General features: G+C 48.5%; 1 protein-coding gene across 1 annotated transcript in view; it reads left to right on the top strand.

The window, feature by feature from the left end:
* The first annotated feature begins 10,876 nt into the window (after positions 1-10,876).
* Positions 10,877-22,121, top strand: part of IRF8 (interferon regulatory factor 8) — a 19,926-nt gene continuing 8,681 nt past the window's right edge. The window contains exons 1-3 of the mRNA XM_006860121.1: positions 10,877-11,050; positions 17,340-17,523; positions 21,700-21,788. Of these exons, the coding sequence (XP_006860183.1) occupies positions 10,877-11,050; positions 17,340-17,523; positions 21,700-21,788 (447 nt within the window). The remainder of the gene's footprint in view (positions 11,051-17,339; positions 17,524-21,699; positions 21,789-22,121) is intronic.

The following is a 22,121-nucleotide window of genomic DNA, read 5'->3' as shown; positions in this document are numbered from 1 at the left end:
TTGAACCTCTGGAAGGTCTCTGTCAATGTATAATTGTAGCCGTTTCTGTATTACTTTTAGTAAAACTTTACTCGCATGGGATATCAAAGAGATGGTCCGATGATTTCCGCATTCTGTTGGGTCACCTCTCTTTGGAATGGGCAAAACTACGGATCTCTTCCAATCAGTCGGCCAGATAGTTTTCTTCCAAATTTCTTGGCAGAGATAAGTGAGTGCCTCCAGTACCGCCTCACTTTCTTGAAATATTTCAATTTTTATTCCATCAATTCCTGGTGCCTTGTTCTTTGCCAATTCCTTCAATGTACATTGGACTTCCTCCTTCAGTATCATTGGCTGGGGGAGCAGTGGCTCCCAAATTAAGTCTGTTGCCATTGTTAAGTGCTGTTGAATCGGTTCTGACTCATAGCGACCCTGTATAGAGTTTCCAAGGAGCAGCTGGTGGGTTTGAACTGCCAATCTTGTGGTTCACAGTCCAGTGCTAATCCTACAGTGCCACACCAGGAACCCAGAACTCAAGTTTAGGATGACGGAAGAAGCAAGGCAGCACACTGGGACACTTCTGGCTCACGGAGAACAGGCATGTTCCTAGTGTGCACAACTAGGAGCAGCTGGAGAACCCCAAAGCCTCAGACAAGAGGAAGACCTTACAGCCCCCTTAGATTCTTGGTGCCTGATTGGTTCTGCATGAGTTACACAGAGGGAGGGTCTTACCATGTGGGGCCATAGGAGCTACCTGAGAGTTCCCCCCGCCCCCCCCCAGGCATACTGTGTATCACACGTGTTGTGTCTTTCTTCCCACCTATCCTCTGCAATGCTGACATGTGTCCTCACCCCGTGAAGCACGAAAAAAGACAAGCTACCTGTGGTCCCTGACAGATAAATATGGCCACAGGTGTAGCAGGTGCTGCATGCCAGAAACGACCTCAGGATGCATAGGGCATGCAGAACAGAGTCAACATTGTAGGGCTGAGGCTGCATTCCCAGAAAGACCTGTGTGCCACGCTGGCCCTCAGCTAGCACCTAGGAACTTGGTTTCCGGGAAAGTCTCCACCACCCTAACTGATAAGGGTAGCTCACGATGTCTCAGCAACTTGTGCCAACAATGTGGCTGATGCCAAACAGCTGCTTTGCTCTGGGAGTCTGGAACTTTGATAGGTACCAGTCAAAGGACGAAGAGCCCTGGTGGTGCAGTGGGTTAAGCATTGGACTGCTGAAAGTGAAAGCATTGGTGGTTCAAACCCACTAGCCACTTTGCGGGAGAAAGACGAGGCAGTATGCGTTTGTAAAGATTTACAGCTTCAGAAACCCTGTGGAGCTGTTCTACCCTGTCTGTAGGTTGTTACAATTCAGAATTGACTTGATGAGAGTGGGCATTGGCCAGGCAAAGGCTTCTAAACGAAACCCTGGGCACTGAGTCTCTAAAGCATTTCCCCGATAGATATTTCATGCATGTTGTCACTGGTTTGTGGGGAATGGGTGACCCTATGGGGAGAGGAGCCTCGAAGCTTGTGCAGATTCACCCTATGCACCTTTTCCCTCTGCTGATCTAGCTCTCTGTCCTTTCACTGTGATCAAATCCCAGCTGTAAGCATGGCTAGATGCCGATGGCTGTCCTTGGCACCAACTTCTAGAACACAGTAGTTGCTCAGTAAATGCTTGGTGGGCAGAAATGAACAGACAAGGTTAGACATGCTCTTAGGCGGTGAGGAATCAGCATGTGGAAAATGTGGGGTTCACGTGCCGTCATTAGTGTAAGTCAGTCTACTGTCAGCAACTCCTGCCATGTCTTTAGTGACACCTACTGCCAACAAATTATGCCGTAACCCAGGGTAGCTTTGGACTGCTGACTTCATCTACATTCATTTTCTCTTCTCTTTATCTGAGTGCAGCGTCGGTGGAATTAGAGCTGGTGACTTTTTGCAGTGAGAAGCATCCGTAGGTAGGTTTAAGGGGCATGTTTGTGAAAGGATATTAACATGCGCGTCCACAGCAGCTGTTTTTAGACTTTCTTAGGACCTGGGTGCTATTATTTCTGAAAGCTGCATCCCATATCAAAGCAAACATATTAAACTACCCCACATTATTTAAATGTGCTAAAAGAGTGTCAATTAAAAAAAAAGAACTATCTGAAGTTACTTGGTGATGGGGAACTCAATTTATGGTTGCTAAGGCTTCCCAGAAATCACTGTTCTAGAAAATTCTTACTGAAGTAAATTTTAGCTTAATTGGCTATACTTCTCCTAAGACAGCTGTGTTTGTTCTTCCAGCCCTCTATGGTATATTTCAATATTCTTCACCAACACCATAATTTAAATCTATCAATTTTCTCCAGTCTTCCTTGTTCACTGTCCAGCTTTAGCATGCATATGAGGCAATTAAAAATACCATGACTTGGGTCAGGTGCCTTAATCTTCAAGACGACATCTTTGTTTTGTTTTTTTTTAGCACTTTAAAGAGATCGTTTGCAGCAGATTTGCTCAATGCAATGTGTTGTTTGATTTCTTGACTGCTGCTTCCATGGGTGTTGATTACGGATCTGAGTAAAATGAAGTGCCTGACAACGTCAGTATCCTTCCATGGTGGTGGTGGAGTGCCTGTGGAGTCACTTCCAACTTCTGCACACAGTTTCCAAGACTGTAATGTAAGTGTTTATGGAAGGAGCTCTGGTTGCATAGTGGTTATGAATTGGGTTGCTAATCTCACGGTCAGCTGTTCCTCAGGAGAAAGGCGTTCTACTCCCGTAAAGATTTACAGCTTCTGAAAGCTGGTACAGGGTCACTATGAGTCAGAACTGACTCCACAGCACACAACAACAACAAGTCTTTATTGGAGCAGAAAGCCTCACCTTTCTCCTGCAAAACTGCTGATAGTTTTGAACTGCAGACCGTGAGGTTAGCAGTCTGACTTGTAACCACTATGCTACATAGCTGCCTCCTATTCTGCCTCCTTCCTTTCTCCTCGGTTGCTCCAAGTGTACAGAAACTAACTGCTGTGCCTTGGATGGTCGTTTGCCAGCTTCTGAGATCCCATGTGCTGTGCAACAAACTCAGAGGCAGGCCAGAAGCACTAGAGGTGTTTGGTTGTACATAAGCAGTCTTAGCATCTGTGCTCTCTCTTTTTTCGATCACACTTTTGCCAATTCAACTTTTTACAGATGTACAACTTATCAACGTCAATTACAGCAATTGGCTGTGCAAGTCTACTCTTAATGGGATTTTTATATCACCGTGACCCCCCCTTTCCCTCCCCCTCTTGCCCTTGTTGTTAAGTATCATGGAGTCAGTTCCAACTCATGGCAACTCTGTATAGGGTTTCCAAGGAGTGGCTGGTGGGTTTGAACCATTGATCTTGTGGTTAGCAGTCCAGTGCTTATGGACAGCACCACACCTGGGACCTCATCCTGCCCCTGTTGTTGTTGTTGTTGTCAGGTGCCATCGAGTCGGAACCGACTCATAGTGACCCCATGCACAGCAGAACGAAACAATGTCCGATCCTGGGCCAACCTCACTACCGCTGCCACACTTGAGTCCATCAGTGATGCCACCTGGCCAATCCATCTTGTTAGGGGTCTTCCCCTTTTTCTCTGATCCTCCACCTCACCCAGCATGACATCCTTCTCCAGCGACTGTTCCCTCCAGACAATATATCCAAAGTATGAGAGACGAAGCTTAGCCATCCTGGCCTCCAAGGAGCACTCTGGCTGCACTTCTTCCAAAACAGATCTATTGGTTCTTTTGGCAGTCCATGGCACTTTCAGTATTCTCCTCCAACACCACAACTCAAAGGCATCAGTTCTTCTATGATCTTCCTTATTCACTGTCCAGCTTTCGCATCTATGAGGCTACTGAAAATACCATGCCCCTAGTAACTGATAATAAACTTTTATCTCTCTATTTTTGCCTTTTCTTATCTTTTTAAGTGAGGTCTTAGCCATACTGCGGTGGTGGTGGTAGTGGTAGTGGTGTGCCGTGGAGTTGGTTCCAACTCATAGCGCCACTATGTTTCTCCCACGGAACCTTGGGTAGTTTCAAATTGCTAACCTTGAGGCTAGCAGTCCGACTCAAACCCTTATCCATACTGTAACATATATCAAAACATATGTCTCCTATTGGCTGAGTAGTATTGCATTGTTTATCGATTCATCTGTTGATGAGCATTTAGGTCGTTTCCACCTTTTGGTCGTTGTGAATAATGCTACAATGAACAGTGGTGTACATTAGCTAAGGAGTCCAGGTGGCATAGTGGGTTATGCATTGAGCTGCTAAGCGAATAGTCAGTAGTTCAAATCCACCAGCTGCTCCATGAGGGAAAGAGGCAGCGTTCTGCCCCAGTAACGATTTACCGGCTCAGAAACCCTGCATAGAGTTGCTACGAGTCAGAATCGAATAAAAGCCAATGGGTACAAGTATCTGTTTGAACCTCTGCTTTCAAGTCTTTTGTACATATACCTAGAAATGGAATTGTTGGGTCATGTGGTAGTTCTGTTTTCAATTTTAGAGAAATCACCACATTTTCCACAGAAACGGTACCATTTTGCATTCCCCCCAGCAACAGAGAAGGGTTCTAATTTCCCCACATCCTTGCCAGCATTTGTTTTCCTCTGTTGTTTAATCTTAGCCAGCCTCATCCAGTACCACCAAATGGATTCTGACTCACAGACACCCTACAGGACAGACTAGAACTGCTGAGGTTTCCAAAGCGGGTCTGCCTCATCTTTCTCCATAGAGCAGCTGGTGGGCTTGAAGCAATGACCTTTCAGTGAACAGGTAACACTTAACCCTCTGCCTCCCTAGGACGTCTTTAGCGTTCTAGTGTAAACGTGTAATGGCATTTCATTGTGGTTTTAACTTGCCAATCTCTCTGAACATCATTTGAGAGTCTTCTTTGGGGAAATGTTTATTCAAGTCAGCGGCTGTGTTTTATAATTTGTCCTTTTGTTACTGTTAAAGTTTTATATATCTTTTGGTTGTTAGATTTTGGGTACCAATACAATTTCTCTTCAGCTTCACACATTTTCATAAAGTCTTGAAGAGCCTAGTGAATAAAACGGCCTCACAAAGGTGGCTGTTCCTGTGATTCTTCAACCCGGGAACTTAAGCTAATTGTGACCATTTCCTGAATCCTAAGGATACCCCATTGAGATGAGACACTACTCCGCTTCCATGAAGACGCAGTCTCGGAAACCCCTCTCCGACAGGGTCACTGTTGAGTCTGAATCCACTCAGTGGCAGTGGGTTTGGTGGGTTTGCTAAGGCTATACTTCAAGGAGCCCTGGCTGGGCAGTGGCAGTTTGAATCCACCAGCTGCTCTGCGGGAGAAAAGACCTGGCAATCTGCTACCATAAAGATTTCAATCCAGGAAGCCCGATGGGGGCAGTTCAGGTGGCTATGGAGTCAACGGCACACAAGGCTTCCTCAGAATGGTCCGTGGTAAAACACTTCTTTTTCCTTGTTTCCAGAACTTTCTTTGGTTCTTTTACCCATTCGCCCTCCCCCACTTCCCTATCTACAGTCCAGGCTAGCGAACACCCAGCAGTGCTGGAATTAGAGGCAAGGACACACGGGGGGCTTATTTCACACGGCAGAGACTTTTCTGAGGGAAAGAACTCAGAATAAACGTTTTCCTCATCGGACATTCTGGCGTTTGGGTGTCAGCCGACCCTCATAGTCTTTTTTCATTATCTCAGCAGAGGCTGCTGCCATCCAGAGCTACCGGAAATGGCCCGTCTCGCTTCAGTCAGCGCTCCCGCGACGTCGCCCACCAGGTCGGGGTCCTCATGGAGGTCGCCCGGGTCCCCGTGGGAATTCCTGCGGGGAGTCCCCGCCCATGTCTCCAGGTCCTCAGGCGAGGAGCCGAGCTCGGCCGGCCGGAAACGGGACCAGACCCCCGCAGCCGCCTCCTCAACCTCCTCAGCAAAGTGATTTCTCGGAAAATCAAGGACTTAGCAGAAGGTGGGCGGGGTCGTGGTGCATCCATTGGACCTATTGATCCCGCCTACACACGCCATTGGCTGCCCTGGCTGCTTGAGGGCGGGGCTATAGGGCCCGTCCTCCCCTTACAACCCGCTGTGGCGCGGGCGTCTGGAGTCCGCGATCGCTTCGCGGGGTATTTGGGCTGCAGGCGTGGGAAAGCCGACATCGTGCTCGGAACTCGGGCGGCGTGCACCGAACTCAGGCGGCGCGCTCCGACGGCAGGTAAGCGTCCGGTCCATCCGCGGGCAGAGGACCTGCGTTCTGCGTGGTCCAGTTCGCGTGGGTCGCCAGGCGTCGGTCGGGGACGCTCGGATGAAAGTACCATAAAAACTCCTTTGACGCAGCTCCATTGCTGTCCTCCCAGGCTCTCCGTTTTCTTCCAGTTCTCGGCATCGCCAAATCGCTTGTTACTGGATAATTCTTTCCAAAGATTGATTGATGTTTTTTTTTTTTAAAAAAAAGATAATTTCTGAAAATCGGGTGTGCGTGGAGAACTTGTGAACTTGGCTCTTATAACGCTGAGAAATAGCGACCCTCTTTATTATAAGGAGGCGTCCTAGAGACGTAGTGGGTTGAGCTCTGAGCTGCCAGCTGCAAGGTTGTGGTTCAAACCCACTGGCCACTCCGCGGAAGAAAGACGTGGCAGTCTCTGTAAAGCTTTACCGTCTCAGAAACTATGGGGCACTTCTACTCTGCCCTATGGGGTCACTATAAGTTGGAATTGCCTGCACCACAATAAGGTTGGGTTTGGTTTTTTGGGATCACTCAGGGAGAAAGGCTTGGATGTTCTTTGGTCTAGCACTGATGGGGGTGGCTGGGGGCCAGGACCCTAGGAGATGAGCCAGCAGGTGGGCCCTATTGCACTGTTACCAGCACATTGTTGGGGGCCAGGGACGCTTCTTATCGTTTCCTGCCTGGGAAGCCTGCCACGTTTATAGAGATGCAGATAACTCCGGATAGGACCAGGCCTACAGAGAAAGTTATTGCCCCAACATCAAGGAAGAGGAAGGCATAAACCTGTGACTGTATGGATTCATTTTTCCTGGTTGGGCATTTGGTGGAATACCTTTGTTGGTGTTCATTTACTTGTTGTGGCTGGGAATTGTGATAGAATCTTAGGTTGTTCATGCTGTTTAGAACCGTGGAGCCTTTTCCAAAGATAATCCAAATGGGGCCAGCCCCCCATGCAGCAAACTCAGCCTATTCTCTGAGAACTGAGTAAACTAGGACCTGGTTGGGGGGCTGAGGCCTGGGTCCTCTTGAGTATTTGCTATACCTCTCTGGTCCCTTTGAATAGAGGGGGCTGGACTGGATGATTTTTACAGCCTTTGCCAGCATTCCTGTCTTCTGCTTCCCTTTTCTTTTCAATGCCTTGTTTCTTTCTTTACTTTTCTGGTCTCAGAATCTCGTAATAAGAGGAGAAACAAAATGTTGAGTGGAAACATCTTTTGATTGACTCATGAGCACATGTAAACCCCTCTGTTGTGTTCTGAGAAGGGGTACTGGTGGTGCAGTGGATAAAGTGGGGTGGGCTGCTCACTGAAAGGCTGCCAGTTCAACCCAACCAGCCGCTCCTCCTGAGAAAGCTGAGGCTGTCTGATCCTGTACAGATTTAAAGTCTCAGAAACCCATGAGTTGGAATGGACTCTATCCTGGTGGGTTTTCTGGTTTGGAGATGCATTTCCCTCATCTACATGTGGATCCCACTTGACGTCCCTCAGTCTGGTTAGAGAAACAGCCATCTAGGTCTGCCTCACACACACTGCACCCTCTGCCTTCTGTTAACAGACTTTTCATTGTGATTTGGGTAAAGGTTTACAGAGCAAATCAATTTTCATTTGTCCACATTTTGTTTCATGTCATTGATTGCCATCCCTACAATGAAACATCACTCCTCCCCCTGTGTGTTGGTGGTGGTGTGCCATGGAGTCAATTCTGACTCACAGCCCCTCTATATAGGGTTTCGGAGGCTATGAATCTTTACTGGAGAGCACAGAATCTCGTCTTTCTCCCCCGGAGTACCTGGCCGACTCTTAGCAGCCCAATGTATAACCCACTGTGGTACCCTTAAATCCACAAACGGACAGCTGAGTTTACTGGAGGAAAAAGCTAAAACCAGGGAGGGCACTGGCAGGACCTCACCTGCTTCACCCTGGGACCTAGGCCCCCACCCCCCACCCCCACAGCCACCTGCAAGAACCAGAGAGTCCAGAATGACCTCTTTTTACAGAGGTTACTGGCGGTTGTTTCCCTTGGTGGACTCTCGTGACTCTGGATGTAACCCTATGTTTGGGGACCGTATTAGGTTTGTCACTGCTGATTGCTTCAGACTTGTTTGTACAAAGAGGTCCCATTTTAATTGGAAGCAGAGCAATGCTATGTTGTTGTGAAGTACCATTGAGGCCCTTCCGATTCATAGCTACCCTATAGAGGGTTTCCAAGGTACAAATGGTGAGTTTGAACTGCCAACTTTACAGTTAGCAGTCCCGTGCTTATCCTACAGTGACATACCCGGACTCCAATGCTGTATATCCTGATGTGGTGCTATGGGATTCGCACTGCGCTGCAAACTGCAAGTTCTGCGGTTCAAACCCACCAGCTGCTTCTCGGAAACCCTATACAGAGTCATTATAAGTTGTAACTGACTCTAACGCACTTGACAGTAACATATATGTACATGTATATAGGAGTCCTGGTGTGGCGCTTTAGGATAATGCACTAGACCACAAGGTCATTTTGAACTAAAAGGTCAGAAACCCTATATTGAGTCGCTATGAGTTGGAACTGATTTGATGGCACTTAACAACAATTACATATATATTTATATTTCATATATGTATTTCCACACAGTCCCCCTTGGGGTGGGCATCTGTCCAAATGTCTAGGGGATTTCCAGCCCAGTTCTTGTAAGTGATGGCTGCAAGTACATGTGGCACAGTTGTTTTCTCTGTGTGCTGTTGGGAAGGCTATCTGCTCTGGCAAGAATGTTCTTCCAAGAGTGCAGTTGGGCACTCCCTAGACCATGGTCCCTTCTGGAGGAGTTGGACCCGTTCACCGGCTTTCGTCTGTAGTCACACTGGACTTCCTCATTCTTCTCATAAGGGGTCCCTAGGAAGAAAGTTTGTTATAATAAGATGCAGTTCCAACTCAAGGCGACCGTATGCACAACAGAACAAAATACTGCCCAGTTGCAAGAAGTGTCTGGCTTACAAGCTTTCAAGAGGGAACCTAGATTCAGAGGGTGTGAAGGAAGGTAGAATCTCCACTGAGTAGTATCCAATCTGTCTAGGCAGGGCTGATGAAATGAAATACGGATGGGTGTCTTGTGATGCAATAGTGAATAATTGTTATCAGGACTGATTGTGAGGGTTAGAAATGTAAAGGTAGATGTTTTGTAGCAAGGAGGGGAGTGATTAACTCTTCAGTCTAGGAGCGGAGGTCCCTGGGACCATCAAGGGAGAAGAGCAGAGAGCAGGACCCTACCCAGAGAAGCAGTGATGCCTGAGATGGAGGCAGAGACGATGACGTGGAGTGATAGAGCAGCTGGGGACTTGAGATCCAGAGAGGGAGAGGGGCTGTGTGCTGACGATCGGGGGGCAGGCTTGTAGTGTATACCTTTTGGTTGGTTGATGAAGCATGGAGGGAATTGTAACCATGGCAATGAGACGATATGTGATAGGATGAATGTAAAGCTAATGTTCTCCCATGTAAGTAAACTATCACATAATTCACAATAAAGCATAAAAAAAAAAAAAAATTATATATATATATATATATATATATATATATACTGCCTGATAGTGCGCCATCCTCTCAATCATCGCTAAGTTTGCGCCATGGTTGCCGCCACTGTTTGAGTCTATCTCCTGGAGGGTTGTTTTCTTTTCCTCTGACCCTCTACTTTTCCAAGCATGGTGCCCTTCTCCAGGAAGAAAGGACTTAACAATTGGGTGATAACAAGAGCTGTTGTTTAGGGAGACTCTCCTAGTGTCCAAGCACTGTTTCAGATGCTTTCTACACGCATTAGCTCGGCTCCTTACGGTCCAGCCAGGGTCATGGAGGTGTGGACGAGTTAAAGGACAATTCACCATTAGTCAGTGCTTCCTCATCCCATCTCCACCCCCTGCTCTTATCACTGACCCAGCTAGGAAGGAACTCCCTTGGAAGGTAGCGGCCGCCTGAGGGCTTCCTCTGTCCTGGAAAGCTCACCCGTCCTGTTGACCCAGTGAAGGAGCATCAGAGAGGGCCAGCATCAGGTTGGCTAGAGTGATACTCATTGAAGGTCCCTGAAAATGTTTTCTGCTGGTAGCGTAGTTGGACTGCTAACCTCAAGGTCAACAGTTCGAAACTACCAGCTGTCCCACAGGAGAAAGATGAGGCTTTCAGCTCCCATAAAGAGTTACAACCTCAGAAACCCTGTGCAGGGTCGCTATGGGTCAGAACCGACTCCACAGCACACAACCACCAACCAAGAATGGAATGATGTGCTTAAATGTCGCTGTTTTTTTTCAGATTCGAACTCTCAGGGGGAGCTGGGGAAAGTACAACCAGAAACTGAGGTGGGGCTGAACATCTGACTTGGCATGGAACAGACTTCCCAGGGAACATTCAGTTTTCATTCCTGGCTGTGAGCCAGAGAAGCAAGCATTGTCTTCTCTTTGCAGGTGTCCCCAGAGTTCCTGGAGGTGGGGCTCCATTTCCCCCGCTCCCCAGTGGGAGAGGCCAGCTTTCACAGCAGGTGTCCCCAGAGTTCCTGGAGCTGGGCTTCCCCCCCGAAATCCACCTCTGCCTCTCTTGCCTACTTCTGATTGTCCTGCCGCAGCTCTTGGTTGAAGAGTTGTGGGTCGCTGTGCTGAATGAGAATCTATTCCTAATACCACCGAATGTGCTTTCTTCTCCCAAGGATGTGTGACCGTAATGGCGGGCGACGGCTGCGGCAGTGGCTCATTGAACAAATCGATAGCAACATGTATCCAGGCCTGATCTGGGAAAATGATGAGAAAAGCATGTTCCGGATTCCCTGGAAGCACGCGGGCAAACAAGATTATAATCAGGAAGTGGATGCCTCCATTTTCAAGGTACAAACCTGAACTCCCTCCCCATCGTGGCTGAATGTGCTCTCTGGCTTCTCTCACGAGCAGGTGGAGGTGTGGGGCACTATCTTTCTTGTTTATTGAGAAAAGAATCCAATCTTTAGAAAACAAACATCAGTTGAGTCTCTAACAATATACCAGGTGATTTTATATCTGTGAGGTCAGTTGTATTGCTGGCATTGTGACGATCAGTAAACTGAAGGCGTCTTCCCCACCTCCTAGCAAGTGGAAGGAGAGTTTTACCTCTGGGGCCACCATCAGATATGACACAGTGAGCTAGAGAAATCTGAGGTCTTCACTCTTTCGGAAATTGCTGGGGCCACTCAGTCACACAAGATGCCTCTCATCCATCGGAGACCAGGTCCTGTGTCTGCAGATAGTCTCATGTAAGGGGCCCAGGCAGGAGAGACTTGCCATCTGGTGCTCCCCTTTGCAGCAAGACAGTGCATTCCTGCCTGACCTGGCCCCATGTGCACCATTTGTGTGGTCAGTGTTGCTGTTGCCTTCATTTGACAGAGGCCTGAGAAGAGAGCTGATCTGTCCAGGGTCTCACGGCTCACGTGTGATGGGGCCGTGTCTGATCCCAGGCTGCCCAGCTGTCAGCTTCACTCATGACCCTGAGACATGGTCTCTCCTCATTGCGTCCAGATTTAGGCAGCGGAACCAGGCACTGGGGCAGCCTGGTGCTGTGGCCTGCTCATCACTGATACCAGTGGTCATCAGGGTCACCTATGGACTTTGGTAAGGCTCCAGAGTCAAGTCCAAGATTCCATGGTGTCTGACGCATCACAGACTGTTTGACCCAAGCTGCAAACCACTGCTGTCTGTGCTTGTTCTGTGGGTGTTTGGAGGTCAAGACCAGGGAAGGGAAAGCCAGCGCTGGGGACGGCCGGGTCAGACCACAGGTGGTGACAGATGGGGTCAAGCGGTGGAGACAGAGGATCTGGTGACATCACTGGACTCAACCAGGGCTGACCATCTGCTGGCCCAAAATGACGGAAATGATGAAAACGACACTTTTGTCCCTGAGGGGCCCAGTGAATAGGCTAAGCCTGCTTAAGGAGAAGCACACGGTAGCGATTCTGCTAAATCTGTAACCTCGGTGGGGGCAGTCGGGGAGGAGCTTGCAAGTCTCTTTAAGAAGCCCATGCCAGTTGCTGGCCCACTCTGAAAAAAATGGGCACGCACGAAACTGCACACAACCTACGGGGCCCTCTCATGGCAGGGCCTCCAGATTCCTTCCTGTCCAGGACCCCACGTCAAGGATCCTGGAGCCCCAGACTGGCTTCTCCCAGCCCCCACTTCCTCCTCCTCGGTGGTGAAGCGCAGTCCACTCACTCTACGTTTGACTGTGGGCATCTGTGGTCTTTTTTGTCGAGTTGACTGCTTCTTAGGAGTCATCCCTCCCTGGTGTAATTGCTCACCTACAGGCCTGTCACCAGTTGGCTGAAAGTCGAACACAGGGTCAGGTCAGGTCAGTTCTGCCTTGATGAAAGGTCATAGGTCCCAAAGTCCCACTCATCCGTCTGACAAGTAAGTTTGGTCTTTTCATGATTTTGAGCTTTTTTCCACATTTTTCTCCCTCTCTCTACAGAGCCTTGTGTTGTGATTTCTTGTAGGGTGGTTGGCAGTGGTAGTGGGGCACTCTTCAGTTCTTCGTAGTCTGAGGGCTGTGGAGGCTGAGTTTGTGGGTCCATCAGTCTTTTGGCCTCATAGTTTCCTTGTGTCTTTTGAGTTTCTTTACTCTGCTTTGCCCCAGGTAGAGGAGACACCAATAAGTGGTCTTAGACAGTCAATTCACAAACTTTTAAGACCCCAGTTGTGACTCATTGAACTTGTAAAACATTGTTTTTGTAGGTTGTGTTGTGCCAATTGGTCCTGATGTCCCCCAAGTGTGGGCATGCTTTTGCCTTTGGCATCAGGGTGAACTTCTCTCGGGAGTGACTCAGTGCTACAATTTCCATCTGGTTGTAGATGCTAGCTGGCTGGACACGAGGGTTCCTTAGCTCCCATGCTGGTATTTGGGTCTGGCTTATTGTTTGTGAGGAGCGCTGGCCTGTGAATGGTCAGGTGTTGAGCGGTGTTGTAGACCTGTACCTACAGGGCCAGTAACACTCCGCCAGCTGTGACAATCAGAATTACCCTTAGGTGCTGTCTTCCATCGGGAACCTATGCTCTGAGTCCACCACGCCAGGATGAACAGATTTACCCAGTGGCATTGGGTAGAGAGGGCACAGTGTGGGGGTGAGCACCACTGAAGCATCTTTGAGACAATAGTAGTGGGTTCTGGAACAGTGGGCTGCACACCCTACGTGTGTGGCTTGCTACCATAGCTGCAAGGGTTCCCCTCCACCCTCCTCCCTGCTTCAATGTATGCTCTGCCAGAACTGAAATGAAGCCCCAGATTTATACATCTTATGCAATGGTTTTCATGGCAGTTTCAACAGCATTGAGACAAATGTGCAAGATTCCCAGTGTTTCCGTTGATTACGCAGTCCCTCAATGTAGCAATCTGAAATGAGTCTACAATCTCAGCAGGATTGGGGCGGGAGGGATGGTGAGTGCCCAGGGGGAGCTGGGGACCATGGGGGGCTGGTGAAAATGCAGCGCTGGCAGGAGCCCACCTGCTGGCAGTCTGAGTTGCGTCCCCTGGAGCTGTGTGCCAAAGCCCAGCTTCCGAGAGGCCCGTGCGCACCGGCCAGACTGCTGGGTAGTGTCTGTGTCAGAGGTACCGCTGGTGGTGATGTTGGAGCTGGAAGATGCCAACAGCCTGACTGTGGTTACAGTCATCTTAGGGAGATGTTCTGGTGAAGCAGAGAGCCATTTTTGTTTCAATCATTCAAAGACAACTATTTTAGAACTTGGAGTTAGGAAAAAATGAGTGAGCCTGCTTCCTTGCCTTAGCAAGTAGATCCCAAGAATCCAGCCACACCCAGGGCTCCTCGAGCATCTCCAGACACCGTAGTATCAGACTCATGGTGCAGATCCAGTCCTGGGACAGTAAAGTCATCACTTAGCGCCTTTTTGCACCAGTCTCGAGTCAACTGATGAGCCTGGGAGAGGAGAGAGAGAAAGAAACAAACCCGAGTGAGCGTGGGCTACGCTCCACTGGCCTCTCCATGACCAACCTTAGCCACAGGGACTCCGTGAATGAAAATGTACTTACTAGCACAGAAGTGTGGCTGGCCTTCAAGGAAAAAAACAAATGGCATTTAATTTTCCAACCAGAAGATGTATCTTGTTGTTTAAGTACCATCAAATCGGTTCCAACTCATAGCCGGGTACCCTGTACAGGGTTTCTGAGGCTTTAAATCTTGGTGGGGACAGAAAGCCTCATCTTTCTCTCCTGGAGCAGCTGGTGGGCTCAAACGTTGTGGTTCCAAGTCCGGTGCTTCTCGTATGGAGCCACTGTGCTCCCTAATGGAAGATGAGATGGCACTAATGTAGAGTTGGGATGACTTATGGCCGGGAAGTGAGGCAGGGCACTGATCCTCCGGCTCGGGAGTCATGATTAGCCCTGCACCTGGCACTGACTCTGAAGCTTATCTGATTTTGGCTCTAGAAAGAGATGGCAAGACTGAGCATCTTTGGAGCGGGACCAGCCGGAGCCGGACATTACTCCCTGATGTACGGCATTTACCTAGCCTTCTTCCACCTGAGCAGGGGCAGTAAATGCATGAATGGGTCTGGCAGTACCTGGAAATGTGTAATAGGAGGGCTGGTGTGGTGTTGAATAAAGCACTGGACCTCAACGTTAGCGGTTCAAACTCAGCAGCCACTCCTAGGAAATCCTGTGGAGGGTCACTGTGAGTCATAACTGCATTGATGGCACTTAACAGCACCAATTAGAACTCTGCCAAAGGAGCCCTGGTAGCGTAGTGGGTCATCAACAGGCTCCTAACCGCAAGGTCAACAGTTTGAATCTACCACTTGCTCCTTGGGGGAAAGGCTGTCTGCTCTTGTGAAGATTTACAGCTTTGGAAACCCTACACAGGATCTGAGTTGGAACTGACTAGATGGCACATCACCACCACCAAAGACCCTGCCAAGGAGCCCTGGTGGTGCAGTGGTTAAGTGCTTGGCTGGTCACTGAAGGTGAGTGGTTCGAACCCAGTGGCCGCTCTCCTTGGGAGAACAATGAGGCAGTCTGCTTATGAAAAGATGCCAGCCTTGGGGAGCTGTGGGGCAGTACCACCCTGCCTCACAGGATTGCTGGGGTCCAGACTTGTTTCAATGGCTGTGCGTGTTTGTTTTCAGAATGTCAGTGCCGCAGAAGCCACGCTTTTTGAGGCCTGTTTGTGATTTGGAGCAGACCAGTGGTCCTCCAGTAGGGGCAAGGGAGAGGGCGGGGATTTGCCCCCCCACCTCACTGGGGACTCTGGTGGCACATGGGGCAGGTTCCCTCAGTTCTAGGTTACCATTCCTGGGTTCTGAGTCAGGGAGGCTGTCCTTGTCAGGGAGACAGCTTTAGTTGTCATAACTGGGGGGTGGGGGGGCATTTCTGACTTCTTGCAGATACAGATCTGGGATGCTGCTGAACACCCTACAAAAATAATTGAGAAACGATATATGATAGGATGAATGTAAAACTAATGTTCTCCCATGTAAACTATCATGTAATTCACAATAAAACAACAACAACAACAAACAATTGAGCCCAAATGTCCACAGTGTTGAGCGTAAGAGTCCACAGTGCCGAGGTTAAGAAACCCTGCTTTAATGTAATGAAAATGGAACATTTCTGTTCTATCAGAACTTGGTGTGCTCTTATATTTATTTATCTATTTTTGAGCAAAGCATGTCAATGCATGATCAGCGATGCAGTTAGTAGAGGGCAGACCATTTAATTTAGAAAATTTTTCTGAAGAACTCAGCTTCTGTGTCAAGAAAGGAGCCCTCCCCTCTGCCTGTGCCCAGTGATGGGTGTTCTGCCGCCTTCCTTAACTCGGACACCAGCACACAATTTGAGCTCCGAGTAGGAGCTGACCACCCTTGTCTGGCTGTGTGTCCTCTAGCGCTATTTTAAATGGAGCTTTGACTCCTGGGGCGTGGAGTTTCTGGAAAAGTAGCCTACTGGCTGTTAAAATCACACCTCAGAGCTGGCTCAAGATGCCGCTTCCGGGCCTTACCCACACCTGCAGAATTAGAGGCTTGAGGGCAGGGCTAATGAATGGGCTGTTCCTGAGCTTCCCAGGGGAGTGTTCTAAGATTGCAGCTTGAGAACCTTCGCTGTGGAAGGGAGTCAAGACTGCGCCCTGGTTCAGGCCCAGGCTGGGCCACCTTGGGAATGTTCCAGACCTCTCAGAAGTGCATGTCCTGCGTGGGGTTGAAAATTTCTTCCAGTTCTGGACTTGATTTAGCCACTGTACCTGTGTCTATGTAGGTCTTGAGTGTTGGGGTGAAATTGGAACAGTTCTAAAAGGAGGTGTTTGCTGTGGTTTAAAGTCAAGATGTCCCCAAATGCCATGGTGGTGGCCTGCAGACACAGTGGCTTTTCCTCCAACTCAAGGCTCACAGCGCTGGCAGCAGCTGCCCCCAGATGGAGAGTGTGGATTTTAATGTTGAAATCTTAAAGCCCTCTCTCTCACACACACTTGCCTTCCTCTGCATGTATACTTCATCTCTCCAGCTTTGACTTTTTGGTTTGGAGAGGCCAGGAAAACAGGTATTTAAAAAAAATAAACCTATAGAGGGCAAACCTTTCATGGCATTTTAGACAGTCCCCTGGGGAGAAGAAGGTAGAATAAAGGCTAAAATGCAAAACGAATATCTTTTAAAAATAGCCAGGCCATGGGCGACCACATTTAGACTTTGTGCCTCATGTTCTCTTTGTCATACTCAATTTTAGCTCAGGCTTGATTTGAAAAAAAACAGCGAAGTGGCCTTTGTTTTGAGAAATTCTAGTGAAAACACAGGCAACTTCCTCTTTGCATTGGTTTGCCCAGCCTTCTCCAGACTCTTTAGTCCTGGGGGGACTTTGTTGGGAGGTGTCCAGGGTGTACAAAAAGAACCTGGATTGGGAATGAAATTCTAGCCCAGTCATCAGTTGGGAGTGGAGGGGGAGTCATTTCCTCTGGCTGAGCATTTTCCTGTCAGTTAAGAGACTGTGGTCCGATGAGCTCTCTAAGTCCTCGAACTTCTTGACTCACGTATGAAATGGCCAAGAAATATTTGCAGAAGGGTAATCAGGTGTTGGGTCTGAAGGCTGTGGGGGGCAACGGCCGTGGGGGCGGGGGCGGCTGTGGATGTAATGCGCTTTTCTCGTTCTCTTCAGGCCTGGGCCGTTTTTAAAGGGAAGTTTAAGGAAGGGGACAAAGCTGAACCAGCTACTTGGAAGACGAGGTTGCGCTGCGCGTTGAACAAGAGCCCAGATTTTGAGGAAGTGACAGAGCGATCCCAGCTGGACATCTCCGAGCCATACAAAGTTTACCGGATCGTTCCAGAGGAGGAGCAGAAATGTAACTATCCCCTGGCAACACCACGCCTGCCAGGCCGGGGTCGGGCGAAGCCAGTGGCTTGAGTGAAACACAGTAGCGTTTTCCTTTTGTCTAAACAGATTGGAGAATTCTGTTCTTTGACCTCTTACACTCTCTCCTGTCAGGACAGGAGCTGGAGGAAAGGGTGGGGAGAGGAGACTGGGCTCCAGCCAAGCTCCACTGCTAACCCAGTTTGTGATTAGGAACATGCTGCCAACTCTCCGTGTGCCCATAGACACACTAACTCTCCGTGTGCCCACGGACACACTAACTCTCCGTGTGCCCACGGACACGCTAACTCTCCATGTGACCACAGACACACTAAATCTGTGTGGCCGTGGAGTACTTACTTTCTGTGTGACCATGGACACGCTAATGCTCCGTGTGACCGTGGTCACATAGGAAGACCTTCTGGAGCCCAGTAACGTGCTTGGAAGAAACAAGGATCCTCCAGCCTCTGGCATCAGGAGCCCCTCTTGTGCCCTGGCAACTCCTTAAGGGGTAATACAGTAGATGGCAGAGGACAGACGATAGGAATCATTGAGGGTCAAGTTCTTAATGAAGTTGCAGAAGGTGGCACAGCTGGCTTTATTGGTGGAGACTGGGTAAACCCCCAAAACCAGTTGGCATTAAATGTACCCGAAGTCATGGCAACCCTGTTAGTGTGAAAGTCAAACTGGGTTCCATACGGTTTTCGATGGCTGCTTATTTCCAAGTCCATCATTGAGGTCTTTCCACTGAGACATCTTTGGGTAGATTTTAGAACCTCTAAAGTTTTCATTAGCAGCTGAGAGTGTTAACCATTTGCACCCTCAGGGAGATTGTTGTTGTTGTTAAGTGCCGTCGAGTCGGTTCCGACCCATAGCGACCCTGTACAGGGTTTCCGAGGGTGTAAATCTTTACGGGAGTAGAAAGCTTCATCTTTCTTCCGCGGAGTGGCTGGTAGTTTCGAACTGCTGACCTTAAGGTTCGCAGCCCGATTCGTAACCACTATGCTACCAGAGCTCCTTTGGCTAGCCTCAATACAATGTGAGATCCTTGTCATTATTAGGAAACTCAAGGATGCAATCTGAGGTCTGTTTCAACTCTAAACATCCCAGGACACCACTTGTAAAGGGATCAAAGCCAGGATAGCAAAAACCTGCCATACCTACCTCTGACGCCTATGCCCTGACCAGACATCAGTAATCAATCAGGATTTATCAAACTTGGCTCTAACTTCAGAATCCTTTCCAGAATTGTGTTCTTTGCAGGTGGCCTGAATCAGAGTTGGCCCACGAGATAAAATCTACTTAACCATTCTTGTCATTTAAAGCATTCTTTGATAGCATTGGTTTCCTAAGTCATTTGACAGAGTAATCAGGATATTGACATGGTGTGATTTTCCTTAGAAATTTATTCAAACAAATTGCCGTGAAGGTGACACCAGTGTGTCAGAGTAGGACTAGCTTTGTAGGGCTTTCAGCAGTCTGTTCTTCAGAAGTAGGCCTGCCTTCTCAGGTGTCTGTGGGCAGACTCAAACCTATAGCCTTTCAGTTAGCAGGCAAGCATGTTAACTACCCCAGGGACCCTAGAAGTTAGTGATTAGTCCAGTAATGCCTGCTGTCGTATGCCTTCAAGTCAATCCTGACTCGGAACAACCCTAGAGGACAGAGTAGAGCTGCCCCGTGGGTTCCCTAGGCTGCCTGCTGTCTGGGAGCACGTCTCTGTGTCTTTCCTCCCTCGGAACCTCTGGGGGATTGAAACCACACACCTTTCAGTTAGCAGTGAGCGTTTTAACCACTGTACCACCACCAGAGCCTCTTCTGAATAGAAGTGGAGCCACCGAAAACTTGTATAAAATTGTGCAGACAGGGCTGTGTTTGGGCTCTGGTAGTGTCCAAGGGCAGTTACAGTAAGAACCGTGACTCATGGACCTGGGTCAGTCTGACTCACTGGTGAGGGGAGCAGTGTGGTGACCAAGCACGGTGGGCAGAGACCAGGGGACTCTGGTACATGTGGTCACTGAAAGGCAGGGAGCGGCCAAGTTAGAAACCAAACTAATGAATGGCCTACTAGGCATTGTACCCAGGGTGTGGGAGGTGCCTTTTTCTACTGGACATTTGTAGCTTCCTCGTCTGCAAATTAGCATCCACCTTTACTGCATCTGGACCCTAATCAATGTCCCTATTATGTCCCAGAAACAGTTCTTCCCTTGGTTCTTAGAACCGGCTGACCTTTAGAGGGAGTTTGTATATTTTTTTATTTTTATTTTTTTTATTGCAGTAAGTATGCAAGTATGTAGAAATGCATTTGCATTTCAACTTTCTTCACATTTACAATTCCATGACATTGCTTATTTTGTTTTGCTCTTCAACCCCCACCATGATCCAGTTCCACATTTTCCCCTCCCATAGCAGAAGCTTCATGTTCCTTTGGGATGGTTTTGAAAGTCATCTTTTTGCCTAATCTCTACATTTGGATAATTTTTTGCCATCACAAAATAGTCTGTATTTTGAAGGAGAGGGGCAGCACTCCAAACCCTACCCACAGCCACAGCCACCATAGAGTTCTGTGTCTTGGAGAGGACAAACGCAGTTCTAGCTGCCCTGCCCCCCTGGTCAGCCAAGCTTGAATTGGCAGGGGACTCTGGCTTGTTTATAGGCTGGGGTGCTGCCCCCATCACCTGCAAGGGTGGATGTTAAAGAGCCAGGCAGGTTCTCAGGGCCCAGAGATGGTGTATTTGCATAATGTCTAAATAAACCATTCTTTTCTGTAAGATGGTGGTTTACAAGGGAGGGAGGATCAGTTAGACCTGCTCTCTGCTGGCCTTATCCAGTTATAGAACTTACCAAAATCGCATCCCAGTTTAATCAGGATTAAACATGAGTAAGAAGGGCCCCAGGTGGTGCAAATGGTTAAGTACTTGAGGTTGATGGTTCAAACCCATCCATAGTTGCCTAGGAGGACAGATAAGCAATCTGCTTCTGAAAGGTCATAGCCATGAAAATTGTTGTTGTTGTGTGTTGTTGAGTTCCCACTCAAAGTGTCCTCTCCCCCTATGACTGGTAGGTTTGAACTGCTGGCCTTGCTATTGGCAGTCTAGTGCATATCCTACAGTGCCGGACCAGGGCTCTGAAAACCATACGGAGTAGTTACAATCTGCCCTAGAGTTGAGTCTCTTGGAGCTGGAGCTGACTCCACAGGCATCTCGTAACCACAGTGACCAGCACGGGTCAATTCTGTAGCTCATGGGGACCAGTTAACTCCACGAAGTATTTGCTGGTGGGGATACAACTCACACTGGTGACTCACGAAGGTAGTTTCTGGCAGAGAAGAGGCATGGGAGAGAAAGATGGGAACCTCACCAGGGACACATGTCTAATGTGTGTTCCTGACCCAGGCTGGTGTGTGTCCTCCCCAGGGGTGGGCTGTGTGTGCATTTACATACCAATACACATGTATATTTGGAAAGGCCAAAAAGAGATTTCCTGCCCACTCAATTTTTTTTTTTTTTTTTTGGTAAGTTTTTATTGTGAACTGAGTGATAGTTTACATGGGAGAACATTGGCTTTACACCATCATTTCAATGCAGTGATTACAATCTCCTCCGTGCATCAGAATTCAACAGGATTTGTTTCCATTCCCTATTTTTTTTTTTTTTTTCCCCTTGGGCTGGGGGGATGTACACAGAAACATTCAAGAATATATAATAATTTAAACAACCAAAGCCTGCTCGCTCAATTTGAAAAAAAGACCCCAACCTTTGGAAACATTCTTTGCCAGGAACCCTTGAAATATCTTCAGATGCCCCAGTGTGTGAACTTGACCTTGGTAGGGTGGTCAACACCTGCTCCCAAGAATATTTGGTATAGATTAATGTAGAGGTCAGCATACAGGAGGAGAAGCCCAAAGTGCCTTATCCTTTAAAATTCTTAGGAGAAAAAAACATAACAAAACAAAAAACCAGCAACCAACTTCTCTCTTTTGACTTTGCTGAGCAGATGACTGCTGCGTGGGAAAAGAATTTCTATGTCGTTCCCAAACCGTGCAGGACGCTCTCGGACTTTGGTTTCCCTGAAGTGCAGCATTAAAAACCAGTGCTGGCCACAGCCTTGGGGACAGTTGTCATGCCACAGTGCTGTTGGTCATGGTGTTTCTATGTCTGGTTTTCCTTAGGCAAGCTAGGCATGGCGACCCCTGGCTGCGTGAACGAGGTCACCGAGATGGAATGTGGACGCTCGGAAATCGACGACCTGATTAAGGAGGTGAGGGGGCGGGGAGTATGCTGGTCAGCAGAGGCTGTCCCTGCCTGTCCTGCCTCTCTGATGGGAGCCCCATGCTTGGCTGCCCACTGAAGGGGTTGCAGGCTCCAGTCCACCCAGAGGTACCCCAGAAGAAAGATCTGACAATCTACTTGAGAAAAATCAGCCCCTGGAAACCCTGTGGGCACAGTTCTACTCTGACACACACGGGGGCACCATGTGTGGGAGCTACGTATGAATCACCATCCACTGAGAACCCTGTGGGCACAGTTCTACTCTGACACACACAGGGACACCATGAGTGGAATCTACTTATGAAAAATCATCCACTGAGAA

This window comes from Chrysochloris asiatica, unplaced genomic scaffold (genome assembly GCF_000296735.1).
Source record: "Chrysochloris asiatica unplaced genomic scaffold, ChrAsi1.0 scaffold00037, whole genome shotgun sequence".
Lineage (NCBI taxonomy): Eukaryota > Metazoa > Chordata > Mammalia > Afrosoricida > Chrysochloridae > Chrysochloris > Chrysochloris asiatica.
The sequence above is the reverse complement of the archived record's forward strand: the minus strand, read 5'-3'. Positions and strand labels throughout refer to the sequence as shown.